The sequence below is a fragment of the Zeus faber genome, assembly GCF_960531495.2.
Source record: "Zeus faber genome assembly, chromosome: 1".
In the NCBI taxonomy this organism is placed as follows: Eukaryota; Metazoa; Chordata; class Actinopteri; order Zeiformes; family Zeidae; genus Zeus; species Zeus faber.
In genome coordinates, this window is record NC_137193.1 from 41599488 (window position 1) to 41622255 (window position 22768).

General features: G+C 44.5%; 2 protein-coding genes across 2 annotated transcripts in view; one reads left to right on the forward strand and one right to left on the reverse strand.

Moving 5' to 3' along the window:
• Positions 1–1421: 1421 nt before the first annotated feature.
• cbarpb (CACN subunit beta associated regulatory protein b) lies at positions 1422–13691 on the forward strand (the record flags this gene model as incomplete). The annotated part of the gene is made up of 9 exons (XM_080006055.1): positions 1422–1469; positions 2816–2964; positions 7104–7165; positions 7510–7672; positions 8449–8620; positions 9072–9224; positions 9494–9746; positions 10381–10570; positions 12164–13691. The coding sequence occupies 9 exons, from the start codon at positions 1422–1424 to the stop codon at positions 13689–13691; spliced, it is 2718 nt and encodes a 905-aa protein (XP_079862181.1).
• A 3909-nt stretch (positions 13692–17600) lies between these two features.
• Positions 17601–22768, reverse strand: part of LOC307234436 (serine/threonine-protein kinase stk11-like) — a 40021-nt gene continuing 34853 nt past the window's right edge. The window contains exon 11 of the mRNA XM_080006155.1: positions 17601–18269. The gene's annotated coding sequence lies outside the window, so the exon portion shown is untranslated. The remainder of the gene's footprint in view (positions 18270–22768) is intronic.

Below are 22768 nucleotides of genomic sequence, written 5' to 3' on the forward strand. Positions count from 1 at the left end.
TGAAGAGTCTTCGAAACTCAGAAAACTATTATTAAGTATTAAATAAGACAAGGTTTAACCCTGATATTATGCGAACCAAATCCTAGACGATATGTAGCCTCATATCATGATATTGGCATTATAACTATAAACTGTATATCCCCCAGCCATACTCTGTATACTAATGTCTATGTTTAGAATAATGCATACTAGACTGGTTAAACTACAGATCATACAACTAACCCCGCATCATGCTCCTGTTTGTCAGGCATGCTGCAAGCCTGTGCAACTGGTCCTGGGCCGCTGGGTCGACCCTGAGGAGAACCCACTGAACCTCCCCGAGCCCCACCAAACCCAAACGAATCCCACTCTGGCTCACAGGGAAAGCTGAGGATGCAGCAAGGGAGCTGAGGACGAGCCACAAAGCTACAGGCATCACATCCAGAGCTGCTGCACAACATCCCTCCACCAAGGTAAGACACCTCCAAACACAGCATTCTGATCGCCTGTAGCCTTGAGATCACCAGAGCCACGATGAGGAGAGAGAGAGAGAGAGCGAGAGAGAGAGAGGGAGAGAGAGAGAGAGAGAGAGCGAGAGAGCAAGGCTAGGCTGCTGTAGGAGGTGCAGGTTCACATGTTGAAGTTAACTGGCCGATGGGGTGCAGTTGCTACTGTAGCTAGAAGACGAGGAGATCTGAGCAGTGCTGGAATGTGGTGCCCCCCCCTAGCAAGTGAGTTACAATGTGTGTGGGTGTGTGTGTGTTCACAGTGCATGTGCCTGTGTGTGTGGGCGGAAGGGTGCAGCATAAGCTGTAATACTGTAATGGCTGTGATCTGTACGATGGTATGTACAGCGGCTGTGGCGCTGGTGGTGGAGCTCAGCTGGTAGAGCCCCCGCTCCACTGCCTAGCAATGGGATTCTGTGTGTGTTCGTGCAGGTTTGTCTGCATGTGAGACACAGTACAACATTGATATTGACATTTGAATTTTTTGAGCACACACACACGCACACACACGCACACACACACACAAGGGTAGACCACGCATGATGGTGATGTGGTGATGGTTTGATTATTTACAGCGCATTAAATCTACCTTAAATCTAGGTATGTGTCATGTCTCCTGGACATGCTCGTGGATTGTCTTTGTGGACAGGATAGATTGACAGTAACTCAGATCTTAATTTCCTTTATTTCTTTCTGTATGTGTGTGTGTGTGTGTGTGTGTGTGTGTGTGTGTGTGTGTGTGTGTGTGTGTGTGTGTGTGTGTGCGCGTGTGTGCGTGTGTGTGTGTGTGTGTGTGTGCATGTGTGCGTGCGTGCGCGTGCACGTGCGTGCGTGTGCTGTGTGTGTGTGTGTGTGTTTATATGTGTGTGCGTGGGGGTGTGTGCATGTGTGTGTGTTGTGTTCCCTCTCAGGGGGACCCTCTCGCTGGCCTGGACCATGAGCAATGCGTCTGCCGTCTGGAACATCCTACCAGAAAACTCCACAGTAAGTCGACCTGTCACCCCCTGCTCTCAGACACTTTGTGTGTGTGTGTGTGTGTGTGTGTGTGTGTGTGTGTGTGTGTAGTGTACTCCGCTTACTGTACCATCCCCTTTATTCTGTTCTCTCCGGTCTGACCGACTTGTTAATAGAGAACATTCTGCCCGGGCCTGAAATGATTCAATCTTGGATCTAATCTCAGGTTTAATTTCCCCTCTCAGAGAAATTACAATGTGACGTCAACGTCCAGGGTTCCTCAATGCTTGCTGCACAGTTCACACAGAAATAACAAACCAGACATGTCTAATATCTAATAAAAAAAAACAAGTGATATGTTGCTGGACTCAATTGCAAATCAAGAGCTTGGTCAAAGCTTTTGATCAAGGCAAAGAAATGTTTTTTGGGAGAAATGTATGTTTATCACGGGAATAGTTGATTTATTATAATGCTTTCAAAGTGTTTTATTGAGTTTTCTGCCAGCACGCTGAGCTACCGGTTCTATTAAACACACAAAGCGTCTGTGGAAACATTGTATTCTTTGGCTGAGAAAAAAGACAAAGTGACTGTGTGATATGTTCCATTTTGGCCAGAGGAGAAGACTTATTCTGCTTTGATGTGGTGAGCACATGAAATGAAATGTTTTCATATTCCAGGTCGTTTTCCATCAACAAGGGAGAAATCTGAGAAAACGTTCGGGTTTACTTTCAGCTTGTTGATTCAACCCTTTTTGCGGATGTGAGAGTGTGATTCAATTCAACAAAACAGGATGACATTTTCATGTTTGAGCGTCCAACATTTTTAAAAAAACAAAAAAAAAAGTTCAACTTGATGTCTTTAGCATAAGGCTGTGAAATCTCTTCCCCCACCTCCACTATGTGATTGAGTCACCCCTGTGTGGATGTTCAGGGCTCAGACAGGTTAATAGCCCCGGTAGTCATTGATTAATTGCTCCATCGCACTTATAGATTCACCGTATGTGCACAAAACAACCAGGGTGGGCTGAATAAATCTTCTGATCTGATTTTTCCGATTGGCAAGGCGTTGATTTGTGGATCGTATGTAACTGGATGGACCATCACACTCTGCACCTGCCCACATCCTCCAAGTTCCCCACTTTAACACTGCACTGACCATATTTATCATCATTTTGAAGGTCTCAAAAAATGTAACAAAAGGTTACGTCATCTGTCTAGACTGCAGGGAAATCCACCCCCAGCTCAGTCCCTCACTTCAAACTACAGAGTATTTCCTTTTAGGGAGCTGGGAGGAATTCAAATTCAGGAAAGAAGAAATAAATGCCCCTTTGCAGATTGTTTCCGACCTCTCTGACCCTCTCCCTCCGTCTCTCCCAGGGCATCCCCCTCGAGGCTGCGGGGAAGCGGGATGGCTACGTGCTACTCCTGGTGATCCTCTTCATCTTCCTGGTGGGGTTGCTGACCGTGCTCGCTGTTCTCGTCATCGCCTGCCGCCGCTGCTGCCGCCCGGGGCAGCGCTACGCCAGGTGAGACGCTCCTACGACACAGTGACTTTACAAATGATTTCTGTTTCTACACAGCACGGACACCGTCAGTAAACCGGGATAAAGTCAAAAAAAGTTGGACAAACCAAATATATCAGGAAGCACTGTGAACAATGTCCCCAAAGGCCCCTTGAGACACTTTGAGAGAAGTCACTTCACTCAGGAGCAGTGGTGGAAGAAGTGCTGAGACCTTTCCTCTACAGCAAAAGTACTTTCTGTTGAATGTATTTAAAGTATTAAAAGTAAAAGTACTTGTAATATCCAGTGCCCTGATATAACAGAGACAGTACTACTTCATAAAGTGCTGCTGTATCCTTTTTGTGCAGATGATGCTCATGCAAATCCTGATTATATTTTCCAAAAAACAGCACAGATGGAGTTATCGTAATTTAAAGATATACAAATATAAATATCTGATTTATTTTTTAACTAAAGTGATGTGAATTAAATGTAATAGAATGGCATTGGCATCTGGTTTCACTACCCAGTCATTTACATTTACAGTTTTTAGATGTAACACCGAAATGTCAAACTCTGAATATTTTATGTTGTTTTTACGGCAACATTTGACATCATTGTTTGAGAAAAACATAGGTTTATGTTACCCGGTTCAATAATGATAGTGAGTTTTTCAACTCAATGGAAAACAATGCATGTGTCGTTCAGCGTCATCACATCACATCACAGACGTCCATGACAAGCATCAACCTGAAAGTACGATGAGTGGGTTTTCTTAATGATATGAACACCATGTGTAACGCTGCTGGTGCCACCATCTTTGGCATTTTCCCATTTTCCCATTAAGAACTGATAGAGCGTATGTCTCCTCTGTCACAATGCTGTCAGTTAGAGGGAAGGGCTGGGAAAAGTAAAAACAAAAGCGCTTAAAAGGAGAGGTAGAAGCCACCTTTCTTTTTTGTGTCCAAATGCAAATTTCATGTCCACCCACCTAGTTTCCAAAGAAAATCTGATCTCCACACACATTGTGCTTTAATGTACAATAAGCGGGACTCGTGTAATGACAAATGAACCTGTATGTGTGAGTATCAAAAATCCAAAACGATTGAGAACGATTAGTGGTAAAGTGCAGGTTTGGTACAGAACAGAACATCGTGCTCTTGCTCTCAACTCTAAATCTGATAAAACAGAAACAATCTACACAGTAGAACACCTCCCCCAACACCTTGGAATGTATTTTAGGAGGTATTAGGAGGTAGAATCCACTGATGTAACCCTAGAGAGCACAACGCGTAAAGCACAGTGAGGCAGGATCTCCCCCTTCTTCTCCTCCCCCTTCCCCCTTCTCCCTCCATAGCCCCGTGATGAAAACACAGTGATGGAAACACATCCAATATTCATGCTCATTTATATATCTGCGATTGGTCCGTGGTGGTTGGACAGTACTGTAGATGTGCGCGCACTCCAGAGAAACCGCGTCGCAATAACACTGGAAGAGACATGGGGAGGCAGTGCGGACCGGTACAAACGATGAGTGTAATGAGATTCCATAGCAGCCATCAGCGGTGATTAATCGGAGCATCTCACCCAGCCATGCGCACGCACTCACTCACGCATGCACACACACAGACACACGCACACACACAGACACACACACACACACACACACACACACACAAACAAATTTACAAGTAAAACCCTCACACATACATACACACAGTTGAGAGGGGAAGGGGGAACAAAGGAAATTAATGAAGGAAGACGAACAGATCTTGGCGGAGGGAAAACGCTCGAGTCATTGCACACAATACATTTGTATGGAACAAAGCCAAAGAAATCACCAGGAAGATCTTCTTCTTTCTGCCTCACAGAGCAGATTCTGGGCGTGGGATTTAAGGGGCAACGCATGGGAAAATCAGTGGCAATTAGGAGCTTTATCTAGGGGAAGGCCCCCCTCCCCCACCACTTTCTAGTGGAAATATCGCAGCTCAGATGCCACAGTCTGAGGAGCTGCGCTGACGGAGACGTTTAGAGCCGAGCATCAGCTATGAATCTGAATCTGGTTATTGGGCCAATCACAGTGTTTTCTCTATGACCCTGGCGGGCTGCCAGGCCAGCGAGTACCCCGCCAGACCAAAAAGAAATCTTTTTTTAATGCCAAAAATAACGGCACTGTACCCGAAAAAAAAATGTACGGCATTACAGTCCATTTATGCTATTTAAACACGTGTACAAAATAGGGTGTTAAAATGTGCCGACTGAATGTCTGTAAGTCACCGATTGTCACCTGCACCGCCGCTGCAGTGTGCGCTGCAGGAGTTTCGCTTTCTCACTTTGGGTGCTTGAAAATGGAAACTTTGCTTACGATTCCGAGGGTCTCATGAAACCCCGTGGTGCAAGGAAAGCGATGAAAGAGCCCATGAATCGCAATGAAAGATCCCGGCCGCCCAGGGCTCAGGCGCACCACCGCCTCCGCCCAGTCGACCGGGCATATATCTACAAATTTATATATTTATATTTACATTTATTTATTGCCTTGTTTATTTATTTCAGGATTTATCATATCATTTTTTTTTTTATTTGTGGGAATGAGCTCAATACTGTGAATGTGATTTCTCTACCATGAACAGGGAACCAGGCTTCAACTAATACAACTCATGATTGCTTTTGATAGCAATCTATCCTTAAATTTAAGAATTTACTAAATAAAGACAAATCTTCATTTTTAGTAGGTGAAAACAGACCTCAGGAACAGGCTGAGCATTTCAAAAAATTGGCCTCCTGTAGCAAAATTTCCAAGGTGAAAAATCTCGATGCCAAGGTGAAATTTTTCTCCAAGCCAAGGAAGATAAAGTGCAGCAATGAATCGTGCACACTGTGTTCATAATGTGCTAATGTTTTGCAAAGGCCATTGGTTACACAGCTTATTTTTATGCAATAAATGCAGCTTATTAAGTCATCCTCTACTTCTGATCACTTTGTTTTAAGTCTCGGTGAATACACCGAGCGAACAAAAATCTCAACACAAATATAAATTACAGACAGCTGGCCGTGCCATCTGAACGAAGCGCCTCTTCTGTTTAGGGCACTTTGGGTGCATACCACCAGGCCGGAAATGTATTTTTGGGGAAACACTGAATCACATTTTCATATACAATGACTTTGTCTTATAATAGTTGGTAATAGTTGGCAATAGTTGGCACATTATCATGCAGACAGACAAGTAGCTTAAAAATAATGCTGAACAGTCAATATATATACACAGAACATACCAAATGTTCTCTATGCACCAGATAAAGATAAATGAGGCACTTAGCGAGGGTCTAAGTGGCAGTAGGGATGAAGTATTGACTGGTTAGAATATAAATATGAATATTGCTGGATATTTCTCTACATGATGAATAATAGGAGAACAGGCAGCAATGCAATAAAACAGGCTATGTTACAATACGGAATGGATCTGGCATGATGACTTAATCTTCTTTGCAGTTTTAAATGAAAACTGATAACTTTCTGTACGTTAAAGCAGAGCAATGGTAGAAGTCCCCTCTCCCCTGACCTTCAGGGTTATCAGGTTACTACAGTAGCAGCCATTTGGACTCTCGTTGATTATGCAGCCACTCCGCTGTCAAGTCAGACATCAGGGATAAGGTTTAAGAAGTGAACACCAACACTGTACGTGATAAAGCGATATCAGTGTTATCTTAGTGCTATTTTTTTATATTAGGTTTATTTTTTATTGTAGTACACCAATCAGAGAACGGTGATGGCAGTGACACAGGTCGATGTGTTCTGATCCACGTGTCTGTTGTTTGATTGTACGGCCTTGTTCCTCTGTGTGTGTTGTGTGTGTGTTGTCTGATGGTACGGCCTTGTTCCTCTGTGTGTGTGTGTCGTGTGTGTGTTGTGTGTGTTGTGTGAAGGTACAGCCTTGTTCCTCTGTGTGTGTTGTGTGTGTTGTGTGAAGGTACAGCCTTGTTCCTCTGTGTGGGTTGTGTGTGTTGTGTGTGTGCTGTGTGTGTGTGTGTGTGTTGTGTGTGTTGCGTGATGGTACGGTCTGCTCGTCTCTGTGGTGTCTTTGTGGTGGGCTCGGCAGGTGAAAGCCACAGACTTCGGGGGTAATCATGTCATCACATTGATCTCTGTGTCTGCTTGTGCCCCAGGGCCAGCGATGACCCAGAGAAAACCACCACCACCTACATGGAGGAGTCTCAGCCCACGCACGGTGAGAGGAGACTGGAAGGAGAAGCCTTTGTAGAAGAATCTGTATCTATATCTATATCTCTATTTCTATTTCTATTTCTATTTCTACCACTATTTCTACCTCTATCTCTATTTCTATCTATATCTCAAATTGTACTTCTATCTATATCTCTATTTCTGTCTCTATCTCTATTTCTATCTATATCTCTAATTGTACTTCTATCGTTATCCCTATTTCTATTTCTACTTCTATCTATATCTGTCTTTATTTGTACTTCTATCTCTATCTCTGTTTCTATCTATATTTCTATTTCTACTTCTGTCTATATCTTTATCTCTCTTTCCATCTCTTTCTCTCCTGGACAGAGATCACCATTAGGGTGGATGAGTCCGACTGCTTGTCAGTGGCCAGTTCCCACGACCAGGAGACCGAGCGCTTCCTGTCGACGGGGACCACCGGACGCCGCGTGTCCTTCAACGAGGCGGCGCTGTTCGACCACGGCAAGAAGGCGCAGGAGAAAGGTCGCAGGTCGGCCATGTTTGTCAGTTGCTGTTCAAATGGAAGTTCAAAATGTCAAAGTGGGTCGTCGTTAGTTTATTTACAAGGAAATTAAATGTAGGATTACGATCATCATGATGACGATATTGATTCTGAGTGAGTCAGCACCAAATGAGTAATCACAGTGTGTTTCCATTCATTGTTGAACTCTCTTCCATTTCCGCACATGCTAGTTTAAGTCCTCTCCCACAAAGGATGATGTATTTTCCTGTGTCCATTCGTTTGGCAAAGGACTAAGTAAATTAAGTCAAAATGCATTATGTCAGGCAAGGGAAGGAAGCGATCTCTCTGTATCTCATTCTCCTCCTCATCCTCTCCTCCACTTATTTGTATTTAGTGGCCTACTTTTCCTCCGGTCCCCCACCTCAGAAAGATATGCAAATGCTTCGAAGGAATCATTTTGTTTGGCTGAATGATTTGGAACAGCTGCAATGCGTTGGAAGTAAAGAAGGTGTTTCTTTTTGATGGTTGTCTGTTATGTGAGAATAAGCTTGTTTTAAAAAATGGAAAAACAAGTCTGTCAAGAAACTTGATAAATAGCCATTTTTTAATCAACTGTAAAGAGTAGACTCTCCCTTGTCCCTCTCTTCTTCAGAATCAATAGATCTATTCTTCTTTTTGCAGTAAATCTATTATATTTCTTCAGTGATTGTCATCATATATCAACAGCAAAATAATCAATTTGCCAAAATGTGAGTGATGAGTTTTTAGGTTTTATCATGCCCTGCCCTCCATTGCCCTGCTAGGTACACCCTGACCGAAGGCGACTTCCACCACCTGAAGAACGCCCGGCTCACGCACCTCCACATCCCTCCGCCCGCCCTCAAGATCCTCACCATCCCCGAGTGTGACTCGGCTGAGAACACCATCATCATGGCGACGCGGCCTGCCACCAAGTCAGCGCTCTCCATCTTCCAGGTGACCGCCCAGCCTCACTATTAGTTCAGATGCATCGTTAGTCATGATGTTCACCCAGGTCAGGTGGAGAACATGTATCAACCTAATGTACCCAAACACTGCAACCCCGTCAGTGGGCTGTATGCATTGATTTCCCATTTAGGCCAGGTTGCTTAATTACTGGTGTCTTGAAGGAGGTCTGGTATGAAGTGACAGGCTTATGGTAAATTGTGTTGGCAATGGTGAACATGAGTTGGTGACCATGGACGTGGCTTGTACTAAAACAAGAATGAACCAGGCTTCAATACCTTCTCAACAGTTTTGGTGTATTGATCTACAGACTTTTTACAGAAATCTGCGTTTTTCCACCTCGTCCAAAGACAAACTGTTTATTGTAATGTGTTGTGAAGAAGTTGTTTTAGGTAAAAGTGAACCTCGACTTGACATTCCATTGTTTGTGACCTCCCAACAGCCGATGCTATGTCCACTGCCTCAAACAGCTCTGACCAGTCTGACCATCAGTCCCAGTTCAGCTCTTCCAGGAGATGCCCTGAACTCAGTGGTGGACACCAGCTTCAGCAAGAGCCCCTCGGTCCCGAGCACCAAGGATCCCAGCTTTAGCTCCGTAAGTAAGCTCTGTCAATACGGTTCTTCCACCCACTTTCACTAGTCATTTGGTGTCTGGGGTATTTGTACTTTCACCTAAGTAAAAGATCTGAGTCCTTCTGAGCTAAAATAACTGCCCAGCCTGTCAGCCAACCAGTCGGTTTTTACGTTTTTACGGTTTCCAAGAAAGACCCTGTTAACCAGCACTGCCATTGAACATTACACACAGTCCACTAGTTCCTGCACATCTTTAAGTTTTCTTCCATCTCTCTGTCCATCTTGCCCTAGATTGAGATGATGGGAGCAGGGCCCCGTGGCAGGGGGAGTCCCAGCAGTGTGAGCGTGGGTGAAGGAGCGGCAGCAGTCGGCGTCTCCTCTCTTGGAGGCAGCAATGGTGGCAGCACAGGGGCCCAGGGGCCAGTGCTTCAGTTCTTCACCAAATTGCGACGCCACGCAAGTCTGGAAGGAGCCAGCCCCTACTTCAAGATCAAGAAGTGGAAGCTGGACAGCAGCCAGAGGGCTTCCAGTCTGGACACTAGAGGTAATGGATGTTCAGAAATCTATACTTTCACAATCCTTTATTATTTTAATCAATTTGCCAACACTGCAGAGAAGTAAAGTAATGAAAAAATATAAATCTGGTTAATTATTGATTGTGGCCTTATCTGAGGGATGAACTCACTAGTGCTTTGATTTAACGATTCCCTGCTTATTTTAATGTTCTGTGCTTTTGGTCGTATTCCTTTGTGGTAAACAGCAACCAACTGTGATATGCCTCTTTTGGCTGACGCCTTCTGTGTGTGTGTCTGTGTGTGTGTGTGTGTGTGTGTGTGTGTGTTCAGATACGCATACACAAACGCTTTTGACAGATGGCTCAGTGACGCAGAGCTTTGTCTTTCCAAGGTGGCATGAGCTGAAGCTTTCCTGCCAACAACCTTCCATACGTGCACGTGCATGCACTCGCGCGCGCGTGCACACACACACACACACACACACACACAAATCCCCCCTGCTTTCACCCAAGTCCCATGTTTCCTCTTTCGTTCCCTCTTTGGGACCAAAAAATTATCTCAAACATTCCCACAAAAAGCTCAACTGCTCCAAGCCTTTGCCTGTGTAGCTTGTTTCACCATAACTTAACTTATGTAACCCCCCCCCCCCCCCCCATGCTCCAGGTTCCCCAAAAAGACGGCAGTTCCAGCGGCAGCGGGCGGCCAGTGAGAGCATGGACCAGGACGACAGCGACGCTCACCACATCGACCTCATCCAGTACATCGCCCGCACACAGGACATCACCTTCGGCTCCGGCCGGCCTTCCGCCCACCTCCTCCCACCCCCCTCCACACCACCCCCCTCCCTCGGCAGGTATCTTTAATTCCCTTGCCATTCATCCTGCCCACTGCTTCTGCTCACACTCATTCCTTCAGATAGAAAAAGCTATGATGTGATTATCAATAGTAATACTAATGCCATAGTAATGCCTCTCCCACCTTTGCTAGGAACTAATGTGTGATTGTGTTTCAATGGGTTTTTTTCTTTTTTATCATCTGGGTTGAATGTAGTGTTTTGAACATTTTTATCCCTGGGTTTTTTTCTTGGTTGATGGGTGTCACTTGCTGCATTATCATATAATAACAGACATGTCAGCATCGGCTTGAATGTCATTCTCAGAATTGTACACTAGACTGTCACCGAATTAAACTGTAGTTCCTGCATCCAGCTGTTACTACCTCAAAGCCATTTTAATACTGCTAGAAAAAAAATGCAATGTATGGCTTATTAATTAAAACAATGGAAGTACATTTCTAGGCAAAAATATTTAGTACAATAAAATTTGGCAATAAAATATTATAAACCAAACAGAGTTGATTAGAAAGCAAACATCATGAGTTATGACTATATTTTGTTTTTCCGATCACCGCTGATTCATTAAAAGCTGCTTTGCTCCACCTCATGCCAAACAGCATCCGTTAGGTGTAAAACCATTAAGGAAATATTGATATTACATTGAAAGATCGCCAATCCCCTAGATAGCAGAATTATCAGCCATCTGTCACCACCAGATGAATTAGAAAATATTAGTTGATGAAGGCCTTAATACTTCTTGGAGAAGTTGCCTTCTGCTTTAAGGAAGATGGATGGGAATTTCCCAGGATGCATTCTTGGAGACTGGAATTATTTCGGTCAACCGTCAGGTTCTGGCTCTTAGTACTTTTCTATTTCTGCTCTGACATGGTGCAAAGATGCCATAATGTTAGATAATTGCCTAAATTGTTAGTTGTCGTTGGAAGTACGGCGAGACAGAATTTGCAAAACATAGTTTGGTCCAACAAAAATGTCAAATTTTACTCCTCAACCTTCTTACATTTTATAAATAGATCTATTTACATAAACAAAATCACTCTTTCCTGTGTATCATTGCAGATGTTTATTTTTGAAAATAACAGCAATTTCCTGCCAAAAACTTTCAAAAAATACTGACTCCCCCATGTTAATTTGCTGTTTAAATTCAAAGATACAAACACAACACGGGGCTTTTCTATATTTTCCGTGAAATTAGCTTCAGACCATATAAAGGGCAATCCTGGGAATTGCACTATGACATGACATCACCATTCACTTGTGTCCGGCTTGAGACCATGGCACAACGATCATAGCAAGTCTTGAACCAAGGCATGAAAATCAGGTCTGTGTGCACGGGGAATAGAACCATGTCTTAGAAAAAATGTGTGAAATGGGTTTGTACATTGCAACTGAACTGACCCTGGCCTTATGCTTGTGTGTGTGGGTGTGTGTATGTGTATGTGTGTGTGCACATCCTCTCCCCTCTGCAATCACACTCTCTTCTTCTCTGTCTTCCTGTCTGTTATTTCCTCGCTGTCTTTTCTGTTCGCAATCTCTCTGTATATTTGTATGATCGCGTGTGTGTGCGTCTCCATCCTGGTGTCCACGCTACAGGTTAGAGGTGGAGGTGGTGGTTGAGCCCAGCTGCAGCTATGGAGGTCCGGCGGTGATCGGTCTCTCCCCTGATCCCCAGGACGAAGTGCTGACCCTGGTCAGTAAGGAGAGTGACGAGCCCATGGACCCCCAGGTCCTTTACAGAGACATCTGGACCCTCCGTGCCTCGCTGGAGCAGTACGCCGCGTCTGACCAGAGCAGCAACAACGACCGGAGCTCTGTCTGCAGCGATGTAGACAGCGTGTGCTCGCAGGGGGGCTGCACCGAGGTGGAGAGAGGGGTGCTTCCAAGCTATCCATCCCAGGATTTGGGGGATGAGGGAGACGCTGAAGAGGGAGAGAAGGATTTGGCTGTGGATGCAGATGAGGGGCTGGGGATGAAGGTGGTGAAGAAACGGAAGCAAGACAGCACGGACTCGGAGAGAGGGGGCAGCGACGGAGAGACGGGAAACCGCAAACTGCTGCAGATGGACAGCGGCTACACCTCCATCGAGGCTCCGTCCCGCGGCCCCGAAGACCTGCGTCTCTTCGGCATCGGCAGCAGCAGCGGAAGCCCCAAAGACAGAACTGCCCTGGAGAAGAGGCATCACTTCACAAGCGCCGGGCGAACTGGCACAATTGGTGAGAGCTTTGAATCTCACCTATTTGAGGAAGAGCCAGAGGACGAGCTGCTCAGCGGGGCCAGCGGCGGGGTCGCCAAAGAAACCGCCACGGGCCCGCTGGGCTGGTCCCCGTACGGTCAGATGTTCACACCCTGGGATGCCGCCCAGCCACCACCCCAGCCCCCAGTCCTGCATCGGCGAGACTACAGTATCGACGAGAAAACAGACGCCCTCTTCCACGAGTTTCTCCGCCACGACCCACAGTTCGACCAGCAGGAGTCGCCGATGAGGAAGCACCGCTCCCGCATCCACCTCCGCAAGCAGTGGCAGCGCAGCAAGCAGTGGAGCGACCCGGGTGTCCGACACCACCACTCCTCCTTCGACAGGCACCGGACCCCGCTGCGGCGTGGCGAAAGCGTCAACTACCCGCTGGACACAAGCTACCACGTCACGCTGCCGCGCATCGTCAGCGCCCCCGACGAGGAGGCCAGCGACGGCACTGGCAGCGCCCCCCAAACCCCCAAGTTGGACGCCACAGCTGCGGAGGCGGAGCAGCACGAGAGGAAGCAGAAAGCTGAGGTGGAGCAGCAAGGCAGCGCTGTCAGAGAGCAGGACTGGGCCTCCTTGTCCCCTCCTCTGCATCCCTCTGTCTCAGAGACAGACGTAAGTTCGGTTGAGCACACTGACCCTCAGGGCGACAGCAAACATTCAGGAGCGCCCCACGAACCCCCTGACGAGCGCTTGCCCCCTCAGCTTCCTGACTCCTCCAGCTACGGCCCTCAGACCATCACTGCCGAGCTGACGGACAAACTGAGCGCCAGCCTGGACGAGAGGCTGTACATGGGCCTTCGCAGAACCAAGGACATGGGTCCAGACTGCGTCACGGTAACTGTGACGCACGCCTCTCCAGACCATAGCCCAGTGTAGCAGGGCTCCAGTTATCCTCCTCCATAACATCTTCCACAGCGGACATGCACTGTTTAATTTCTTTCCATGTGTTAGACATCACATAGAGGTCTTCATATACATTTTAATGTCTTGATTCAGACTTAACAAATATACAGCCAGACACATTTCTGTGTTAAACCTGTCCAAGAGTTATTCTTCTCTACGTTAAAGGGGCGCAATTCCTTGGGGTAGCTGTGCCGTGCAACTAACATATTAGCAAAGTTATCAATTAGGCTTTTATAATTGATAGCGTTACCAAGTTTATTAGTTCGTCATTGACAATTGAGAAAGCCAGAGATTTGTAAAGAATGGTCACAGCTCAGCGTTGAGAATCGCCAATCAGAGCCAAAACGCTATTTGGTTGGAAGACAAATGCAATCTCTGTATGCATCCAGTTCTATATTCTATAAACTGCATCTACTGCTCTTCCCTCTGCTCTCGCTCTCTGTAAGAGAAGGTTAGAACCGAAGTTTCCGCTGCACTAGTTGATCCACTGTGAAACCAGGTGCTATTTAGACAAGAAATCTAGAGATCTGGACACAATCTGCCAGTCATGGTCACGCGTTACTGAAAATATAAAGTCGTTTTTTAACTCATTGTTGTCATGGGTCAATATATTTTCCACCCATAATGAGTCTATTAAAGATAAAGGAGGCGTGTTATATATTAGAGGAAGTATCTTGTTTACCAGAAATTGTAAAAAGAAATGTGATTGAGAATGAATTCTCGTTGATTTTAAACCAGAGCTGGCGTAGGGTTTTTTAAGCATCGTCATTCAGACTGAATGGTTGTTCAGGTAGATGGTAATAAATATTACAGCTAGAAAAAAAGCCTAATAAACATGTTTCTGTTTTTCTCATAGAAATCATAGAAACTGTTCTATTGAAAGTAAAGATATTTTTAATTCTCCTTGTCACTTGTTTCTAACGCCAAGCCAACAAAGATGTTTTTGGACGAGTTAATGCTTTCCGGATATGTGATGACTGTATTTTTCATGTCTATTTTTGTCAGATTTCAATTGCCAATTTCATCCTCTGTTGTTCTTCTTTTGATGCTTCATTGCTTCCTGCTAATGACAATGACGTGTGATGGTGGGGCAGATCTAGACAAGATTAGAGGGCAAGCTGCGTTCCTCATTTCTGTGCCAAAACATGTGTGTATAACAGTCTCAACTATGGCACAACGGAACTAGAGACATACCGAGGGTCAGATGTGAATCTAATCCTTGACTCAGAAAGTGTTTTAAATAGTATTCTGGAGATCGTTAATACTGGAATGGACTCATCGTGAGTCTGCTTTACATTTTCACCCCCAAAAGACATCAGTGATTACTGCGCTTTTATAGGAAAGGCATGACTGTATTGTGCATGGGGCTCGCAGAGCAAGACATACTCGTCTGCAGCTTACATTCTTTATTTCCCTCTTCTCTTGAGAAAGTTGACGATGAAGTGTTTGCATCCCTTAGGGGCTAAGGACTTCACTTCCTGCCAGCTTGCAAAAGTTTCTTTTTTTTTTTTCCCCCGCTTTGTTTTCTCCCCCCGGCCTCCTGTGTGTTCGGTTTAGTCAAACCCACGCTGCCATTCAAGCAGACCATGTCAGCAGATTGTCTTGTGGGCAAAGAAAGCGAGGGATGGCAAGCCTCTCAAACAAAAGCACTCAAAACTCCTTTTCTTGCCTTAAGCCTCGGACGGGCTCTGCCTTCGCACCCCAGTGGTGTGCAGCAGCCGGCACGGTGTGACCCAGTTTCGCTCATAAATTCTGTCTCTCAGAGGGGTTGTTAGGCTCTCCGCTCTCAAACGCGGAGCCCGTGGAACCACTGCAAAAGATGGCGTTGAATATTAATCGAAACAGGAGGAGGGAAGCCCTCCTTTCTTGGCCTCCCTTCGTTCCCTCACTTCGCTTTAAAGGCATTACTGTGCTGCAGTGAACAGGCAGAGAAACACAGCAGGAAATAGCTCCTTGGCCATTTTTCTTCATTTGCTTAGGCGTAATGGTGGTTTCAATTCTGGCCAAATTAGATCTGTGTCCCCGGTACCTAATAGGAAGTCTCTCATAGATGAGTCAACTCTGAAGCAGAAGCCGTGTTCCTCATTAAGGAAACAATGGCGGAAATGAAAGGAAATGAAGATATGAGCTTGGAGGAGCCTGAGGAGTAGGCTGGATGCTGATAGGGAGGACCTTCACCTTGCCTCCACTCACAGGCTAAACCAATTGTGGATCATGGAGAATACAATAATCTTTCCCTCACTCTCTCTCTTCCCGTCGCTCCCTTTAATCATCAGTGCTTCATATTTATGAGTGACCAGGAGCCTTGCATCAACATACTATGTCCTGAATCTCACCCCCTCAACGTGAGAAAAGGTCACGATGCTCAAGTTAATTCCTCGGAAAATTCAGCAGTTCTGTGCATCAGTCTAAAAAGTGGAAAGTAGGGAATAGAATAACTGCAGCAGCTCAAAGAGAACGACCGACAAGTCAGTGCTGCATGACATATTAGGTACATTTGTACAAAGATAGAAAACTGTTGTGTATACAAGCACAACGGTGAAGGAGCCAAACTTAGTCTCATATTCGTCACCACATTTAGACAACTGGGGACACTGTGGTCAACCATGTTCGTATTCCAACCAGTAGCCTGTCCAATGCATTGGTGCATAGCTTTGCATGAAAGCTTACATTTTAGTGCATATTTCTTCATTGATTCTCTGACCTACAGTACCAAGCCATCAATCCCATAAGCGATGGTCATTTGTTTTGAGGCAGAAATCTTAAGCAGTGGTATGACCAGATATTTTGTGTTTTATGGAGCTACTTTTGTGCAGGGGCTGTGCTAGAATGCTGTAAATGATGATTTGTGAGACTTATTTCCTATGAACAAAAGCGATTTATGTATTCCTTGCTTGTAAGTTAATTATTTAATTCTTAAAAAGAGCTTTTTAAACAACTTTGCCTTTACTGACCCTGACCTATTGAGCCTTGAGGGACCAAACCGTATTAAGCATTATTTTAGCATTAGTTTGTTTTCCAACCAGTGAATAAACAAATGAAACATGAATTTGTCTCATTCTTATCGTTTATCATGAACATGCCTCTTATTTCTGCAAGAATAGAGGAGATCTGCACCACAAGGTGAACTGAACAAAGGTCACAGACCTCCCTATCAAAGCCACCAATCAGAATGATAGATCAAAGCCGAGGAGAAGTGAGCTGCGTAATGGAGGAGGAGAGCAGGAAACGCTGAGACGCTACTGGAGGTGTGGACGTTCAAAATAGAAATCCATTCAGCTGACGACTTCCATCAAGGAGGAGTTGAGACTTGACCCGTTGGTCGCTGATAAACACCTGTGGAAGAAGTTCTCCTAACCCGGACTTCAGTATTAGTATAGTTATCTGTGTACTGTATATCCTTAAGAAGGCCACTTTTCAGAGTTCTTCTCAAGTAAGAGGACTTTATATATGATATTCGCTGTACTCAAGTCTGAAATGTGGACGTTTGAGCCTCTGTTGGTTAAGCTTTAAGTGTCAATGGTCCAGTTTTTGACACTGATGGTTTACTATGATTATTTGTTAACCATTTTTACAAACTGATTATATTGCATTTGTGACAAATTCCTTCGGTGAAAATACATAGCACTCACAGAGACATGTAGTGGAGTAAAAAGGAAGAGATTTGGAGTAAAAGCTTGAAATTGCACTGAAGTACATTACGTGCGTATAAGTTACCTTATCCTTTACTTTATTCATTTTTCAAATGACTTAAGTGATACTTTGTTGGGTAAAGTAAATACAGTATTAATCAGAAATAGAAGTCACAAGGCACAGTACTGCACCATCTCTGTTTTAGAGTACATTTTTACATATCAATACTCATTGAGAAACACAGTGCGTGTATGTTTTTCAGGGGCAGGGGGTGTAACCAGGCATCAACAATCAATCCAGAGGCTAATACACAGATCCCACAATAGATAGTCTTGTATTGTATTCTGTGGTTTCATAACACATTACATATCATCTCATGCCAAGTATTCGTTTTCTAAAGATACAATCTTCATAACTCAAAAAAATATTGCATTCATTGAAATAATTCAATGTTGTTTTTTCTATTATATTCATTCAAAACTCATCACAATGTGCGGCTTTAAACGGCGTTGGGAGCGTAGGGTGAGGAGCGGCAGGGTCTCGAAACAGCTACAGTGCTTCATTTGGAGGAGGGATAAGACCCTGCGGAGGGTCGTCGGGGGAAGGAATCTTAAATTAGCCACCGCCGAAAGGAGAGGAAAGCAGAGGAGTTTGAGGATTGCCTCTCATCAAGTCTTTTACGTTCTCCCTTCACTCTTGCATCATGCTTATCTATTCATCTTCCACCTTATTCCCAGGCCTCTATCTGCCGAACCGCTGACTTCCACCTGAAAAGTCTGTCAGCAGAGTTTATCAACGGATGTTTCCTGACGTGCGGGGCAGAAACCTGCCGCTGGGGCATCGTGTGTGGGGGGGGGGTTGGTTTTGTGTCTGTGAGCCGACCCCCGCAGCTTCATTTAGATCAGTTACAACCCCAACCTGCAGGGAGGAAACAAGCAAAATATTATCTTAATATCACACTGTCGCAGGATCTCGTGACTCGATTTTGACACAAAGGGCCACCATTCAATTCAATATCAACTTGATCCAAATTTGACGAGATGGCTCAGTACAATTCTATATTGATATTTTATACATTACGAAAATTGCTTTCAACTTTTCATTGTACCATCGTGATTAAATATTGAAATGAATTACTGACTATGGTGGTAAAGATTCCACTGAATGGTGTGAGGACACCAGTATCGTAACCACTATCATGAAGGAGTGGTTTCCAAATGCAGGTCCGGGGTCCGAGGCCTCACTCATTCAGAGGTTGTCGGAAATCATAATTTAACATCCATAAATGCTTGTAAATCTATAGAAAAACATGCATGTATTGCATTTTCTGAAGCACTCTGCTCCATACAGTCCTCACTCCTTTAACCTGTGTTTCATATGCAGAGTACGCTGACTCAATGCATCATAAAAAAAACCTCTTTGATTCTATTGGGATAGTAAACATTTAGTTTCTCAAATCAACATTTTTCATATGCCCTGAATAAGCCAACAAAGTTTGTGATCACTATTGAGTTCTTTGATTCAAATATTTTGGAACTATGAGTAAATAAAGGATAAGATTTGCCATAAGGTGCAGACAAAAGTACACACCTCTTCTTCTAGCAACAGTGAACAATTTGGTGTTATTGCTATGAATGAATAAATATTTGTACTTTACTTTAGCGCAGCCACCACCTTCTCATAAAAAGGCATAAATAAACTCCTGAATCAATAACACCCAGAGTTTTCGGGGGTTCCCTTCTGACTCCACAGCAGTTTAGGTGTAGAGTTTAGTTATGGTTATTTAGAATGCCTCTCAGAGTATGCGTGCGTACACACACACACACACACACACACACACACACACACACACACACACACACACACACACACACACACACACACACACACACACACACACACACACACACACTTACTTTAGGGTCTACCTTGCATTAATTAATAAGGATGTTGAAATCTAAGCTTCTCTCTTCCACTCCTGACATCCAGAGACGACGTCAGTGTGTTTCTGTGATAAGGTGGAGGAGAATCCCCTTCCCTCCTCCAGGCACGCACGCACGCACCCCTCCCTCTTCATCACCTCCACCCACACATCCCCCCCCCCTCCAGATTGTCTTTTCATGGCGCGGCTGGTGACTCACTCAGAGCCTCGGCCCTCACTATTAGACGACTCTTCCATTTCTCACCAATTATCTGCAGCTAAATCAATGCGACGGCAACAGCGGAGAAGTGCGAAATGTGCGGGCTGAGCGCAGCACTTGGCGAAAAAAGGTTTGTTGAAGGTTTATGAGAATTTGTGCTCAGACACCATATTTTGCAGAAGGAAACTCTACGTATTGGATGATAATGAGCCGCCGTGTGAGGCCGGGAGAGAAGGATTAATCATCACGATGTTGATATACTGTATACAGTGATGAGCCAAAATTAAAACCACCTCCCTAATATTGTGTAGCGGCCCCTCGTGTTGCCAAAACAGCTCTGACCCATCGAGGCATGGACTCCACAAGACCTCTGAGGGTGTTCTGTGGTATCTGGCACCAAGACGTTAGCAGCAGATCCTTTAAGTCCTGTAAGTTGAGGTGGTGGCCCCATGGATCGAGCTTGTTGTTCCAACACATCCCACAGATGCTCGATCAGATTGAGATCTGGGGAAAATAATAGTTCTAGTCAACACCTTTACCTCTCGTCATGTTCCTCAAACAATTACTGAACAATTTTTGCAGTGTGGCAGGGCACATCCTGCTGAAACATCCCTGCCATCAGGGAACATGGCTGCCATGAAGGGGTGTACTTGGTCTGCAACAATGTTTAGGTAGGTGGTGTTACAGAAATTAAAAGTGTTGCTTTAATCTGCAGTTTGTCAGTTGGTGGTTTTTAAATGAAGTAAAGAGGCAGACAGACGGTGGTTTTAGCTTGTACAAGGGTTGGGTCGGAGACGTCCTCAAGAGCAGCTCCCTGAGACTAAGACTTAGTTTATTCAGGACACAGACAAGTTGATATGGTCATGGTTCGCATTATGACTTGGAAGGAGTTTATCACAATGTAACGGACGATGGGGTGACTAGAACTGCTTTTAACTGGTTTCAACGGGAGTCTATTGTGACGAGTGTACACAGTATGCAGAGTATGTGCATTAAAAAGGGTACACAACTGTGTTTGATGATATGATCATCTAATAATACAGTATTGTAGCAAATATAATTGGTAGAAGTCCAAGGCTGACCACAAGCACCTACACGTGTGTGTGAGAATGAACGCTGTGTGCTGAAATAAAGATGTGACGGGTTATATGAGGTTGTGTTCTTCATTATGTGTGTGCATATATGTTTATGTGATTACATAGATTATGATATATTGTTGCAGTGGTACGTGTCAAAGTAACATCCACATGAATGCTAACCCAAGGTTTCCCAGCAGAACATTAATGAGCACATGGCATTGTTGGCTGTTCACCGGTTGTCCTTCAGTGGTGGCCCAAGGGGGTCAAGCCGCTGCTGCAGACAGGCAGTGCAGGCTCTCATCCTGGGGACGCTCAGCTGCTGGGGATCGGGCGAATCAAGGGAGGAGCTCCCCTGATTTTCCGGTCCCAGACCAGAAAGTGATCTGGTCTCTGTTTTTCCCTGCAGTAGGGGAAGTAGTAGGGGGCGTGGCGGAGACGGTGCGCCAAACCTAACCAGCGCAGACATGACTAAAACCCTGAACTTATGAATGAGTTGAGAAATGTTTGCAGTAGTTTTAATCGGTGTATACCGATCAGCCACAACATTAAAACCACTGTATAAATATAAAACACCGTATAAAACAGACACCTTAGTTGGTTGGAAATCGGAGGTTGAAGAATCCATCTGAGGCGCATCTCATTGAACTGCACAGTATATATAAAGTATGCAAAGCAGAGCACTGCACTAACCATCCCCTTTTTTGCATATTAAAAGTGCTTGACAACAGGGCAACCAGATTGCACAAGATGGTTGCCAATGGCCCAAATGTGCTTGCCCGGGGCAACTGGGTGACGTAAATGATGAGTCCTGATGTAAAGTTGAATATCAGAGTAGTCTTTGGAAAGAATATACTTAATAGCACTTCAGTTCATATATCTTATATATACAGTGTATCCTATCTTATCCTATATCTAGCAAAAAAAAAATCACACACTATCACACCTCGGTCCCTGTAAATATTCGATCCAATGATTCAATGGATGTTCTGACAAAGGTCTCCAGCGACTGAAAATGCAGGGCTCCACACCAACTTTTTAAATTGGAAGCACTTGTTCGTGTAACCCAAGTTATTTTCTGTAGTTCTTAAGTTACAGTATAATTTTTTGAGATAATCACTAAGCACTGCAATTCACGAGGCCCCCAAAACGCATCGCGAGCGCATGCGCGGCAGACGATAGAGCACAGAGCATAGACGAACCAGGAGACACGCACGCAACTGCGATGGTGGTTTGAAAGTGATAGATATATATATATATATATATATATATATATATATACACACACACACACACACACACACACACACATATCTATATATATAAAGATATCTATATATATATATCTATATATATACACACACACATATCTATATATATATACACACACACATATCTATCTATATACACACACACACACACACACACACACACACACACACACACACACACACACACACACACACACACACACACACACACACACACACACACACACACACACACACACACACACACAATGTGGAAAACACTGCATTGGAGACAGGAAAACTGGTAGTGGTTTAGGAGAATACTTCTGGGGAGAGTTCCGGACGGGTGCTTTCCAAGTAAATAGACAGATTATCCTGGTGAGTTAACTGCTCTGGTTAGCTAATTAGCACTGGGTTAGCCGCTTGACATGACCTTGTTGCTAGAGTAAGTAATTGCGTGTTGGATTGCCTGAGATATGATATTTGATAGATATTTTTTTATTCCGAGTACTCCGTTTTTTTCTTCGGGTCTTTCTTTGAGTTTTCTTTTGGTTCTTGGACCCAAGACAAGCAAACTGTTTCATTTAACTTTTCTTTGTGATGTGATTCTGGGTCAATGTTTACCTTGTTTGCCGCAGTGTTGAGAGAAACATATACATTTCTTTATTTATTTCTTGAAGGTATCTTTGTAAATACATAACTTTTATTCTCTCAAGTTGTGGTCACGTGTTGTTGTGTGGGTTGGAGGTCTCATAAATCTTAATAAGCAACAGTTAATCCCCTTACCAATCAGATGTGAACCTGGAATCTTAAATAACCTGATACAACCTTAGACGGCCTCACGGCCTCACACATACAGTAGAAGCGCAAAATGTGCGGGCTGAGCGCAGCACTTGGCGAAAAAAGGTTTGTTGAAGGTTTATGAGAATTTGTGGTCAGACACCATATTT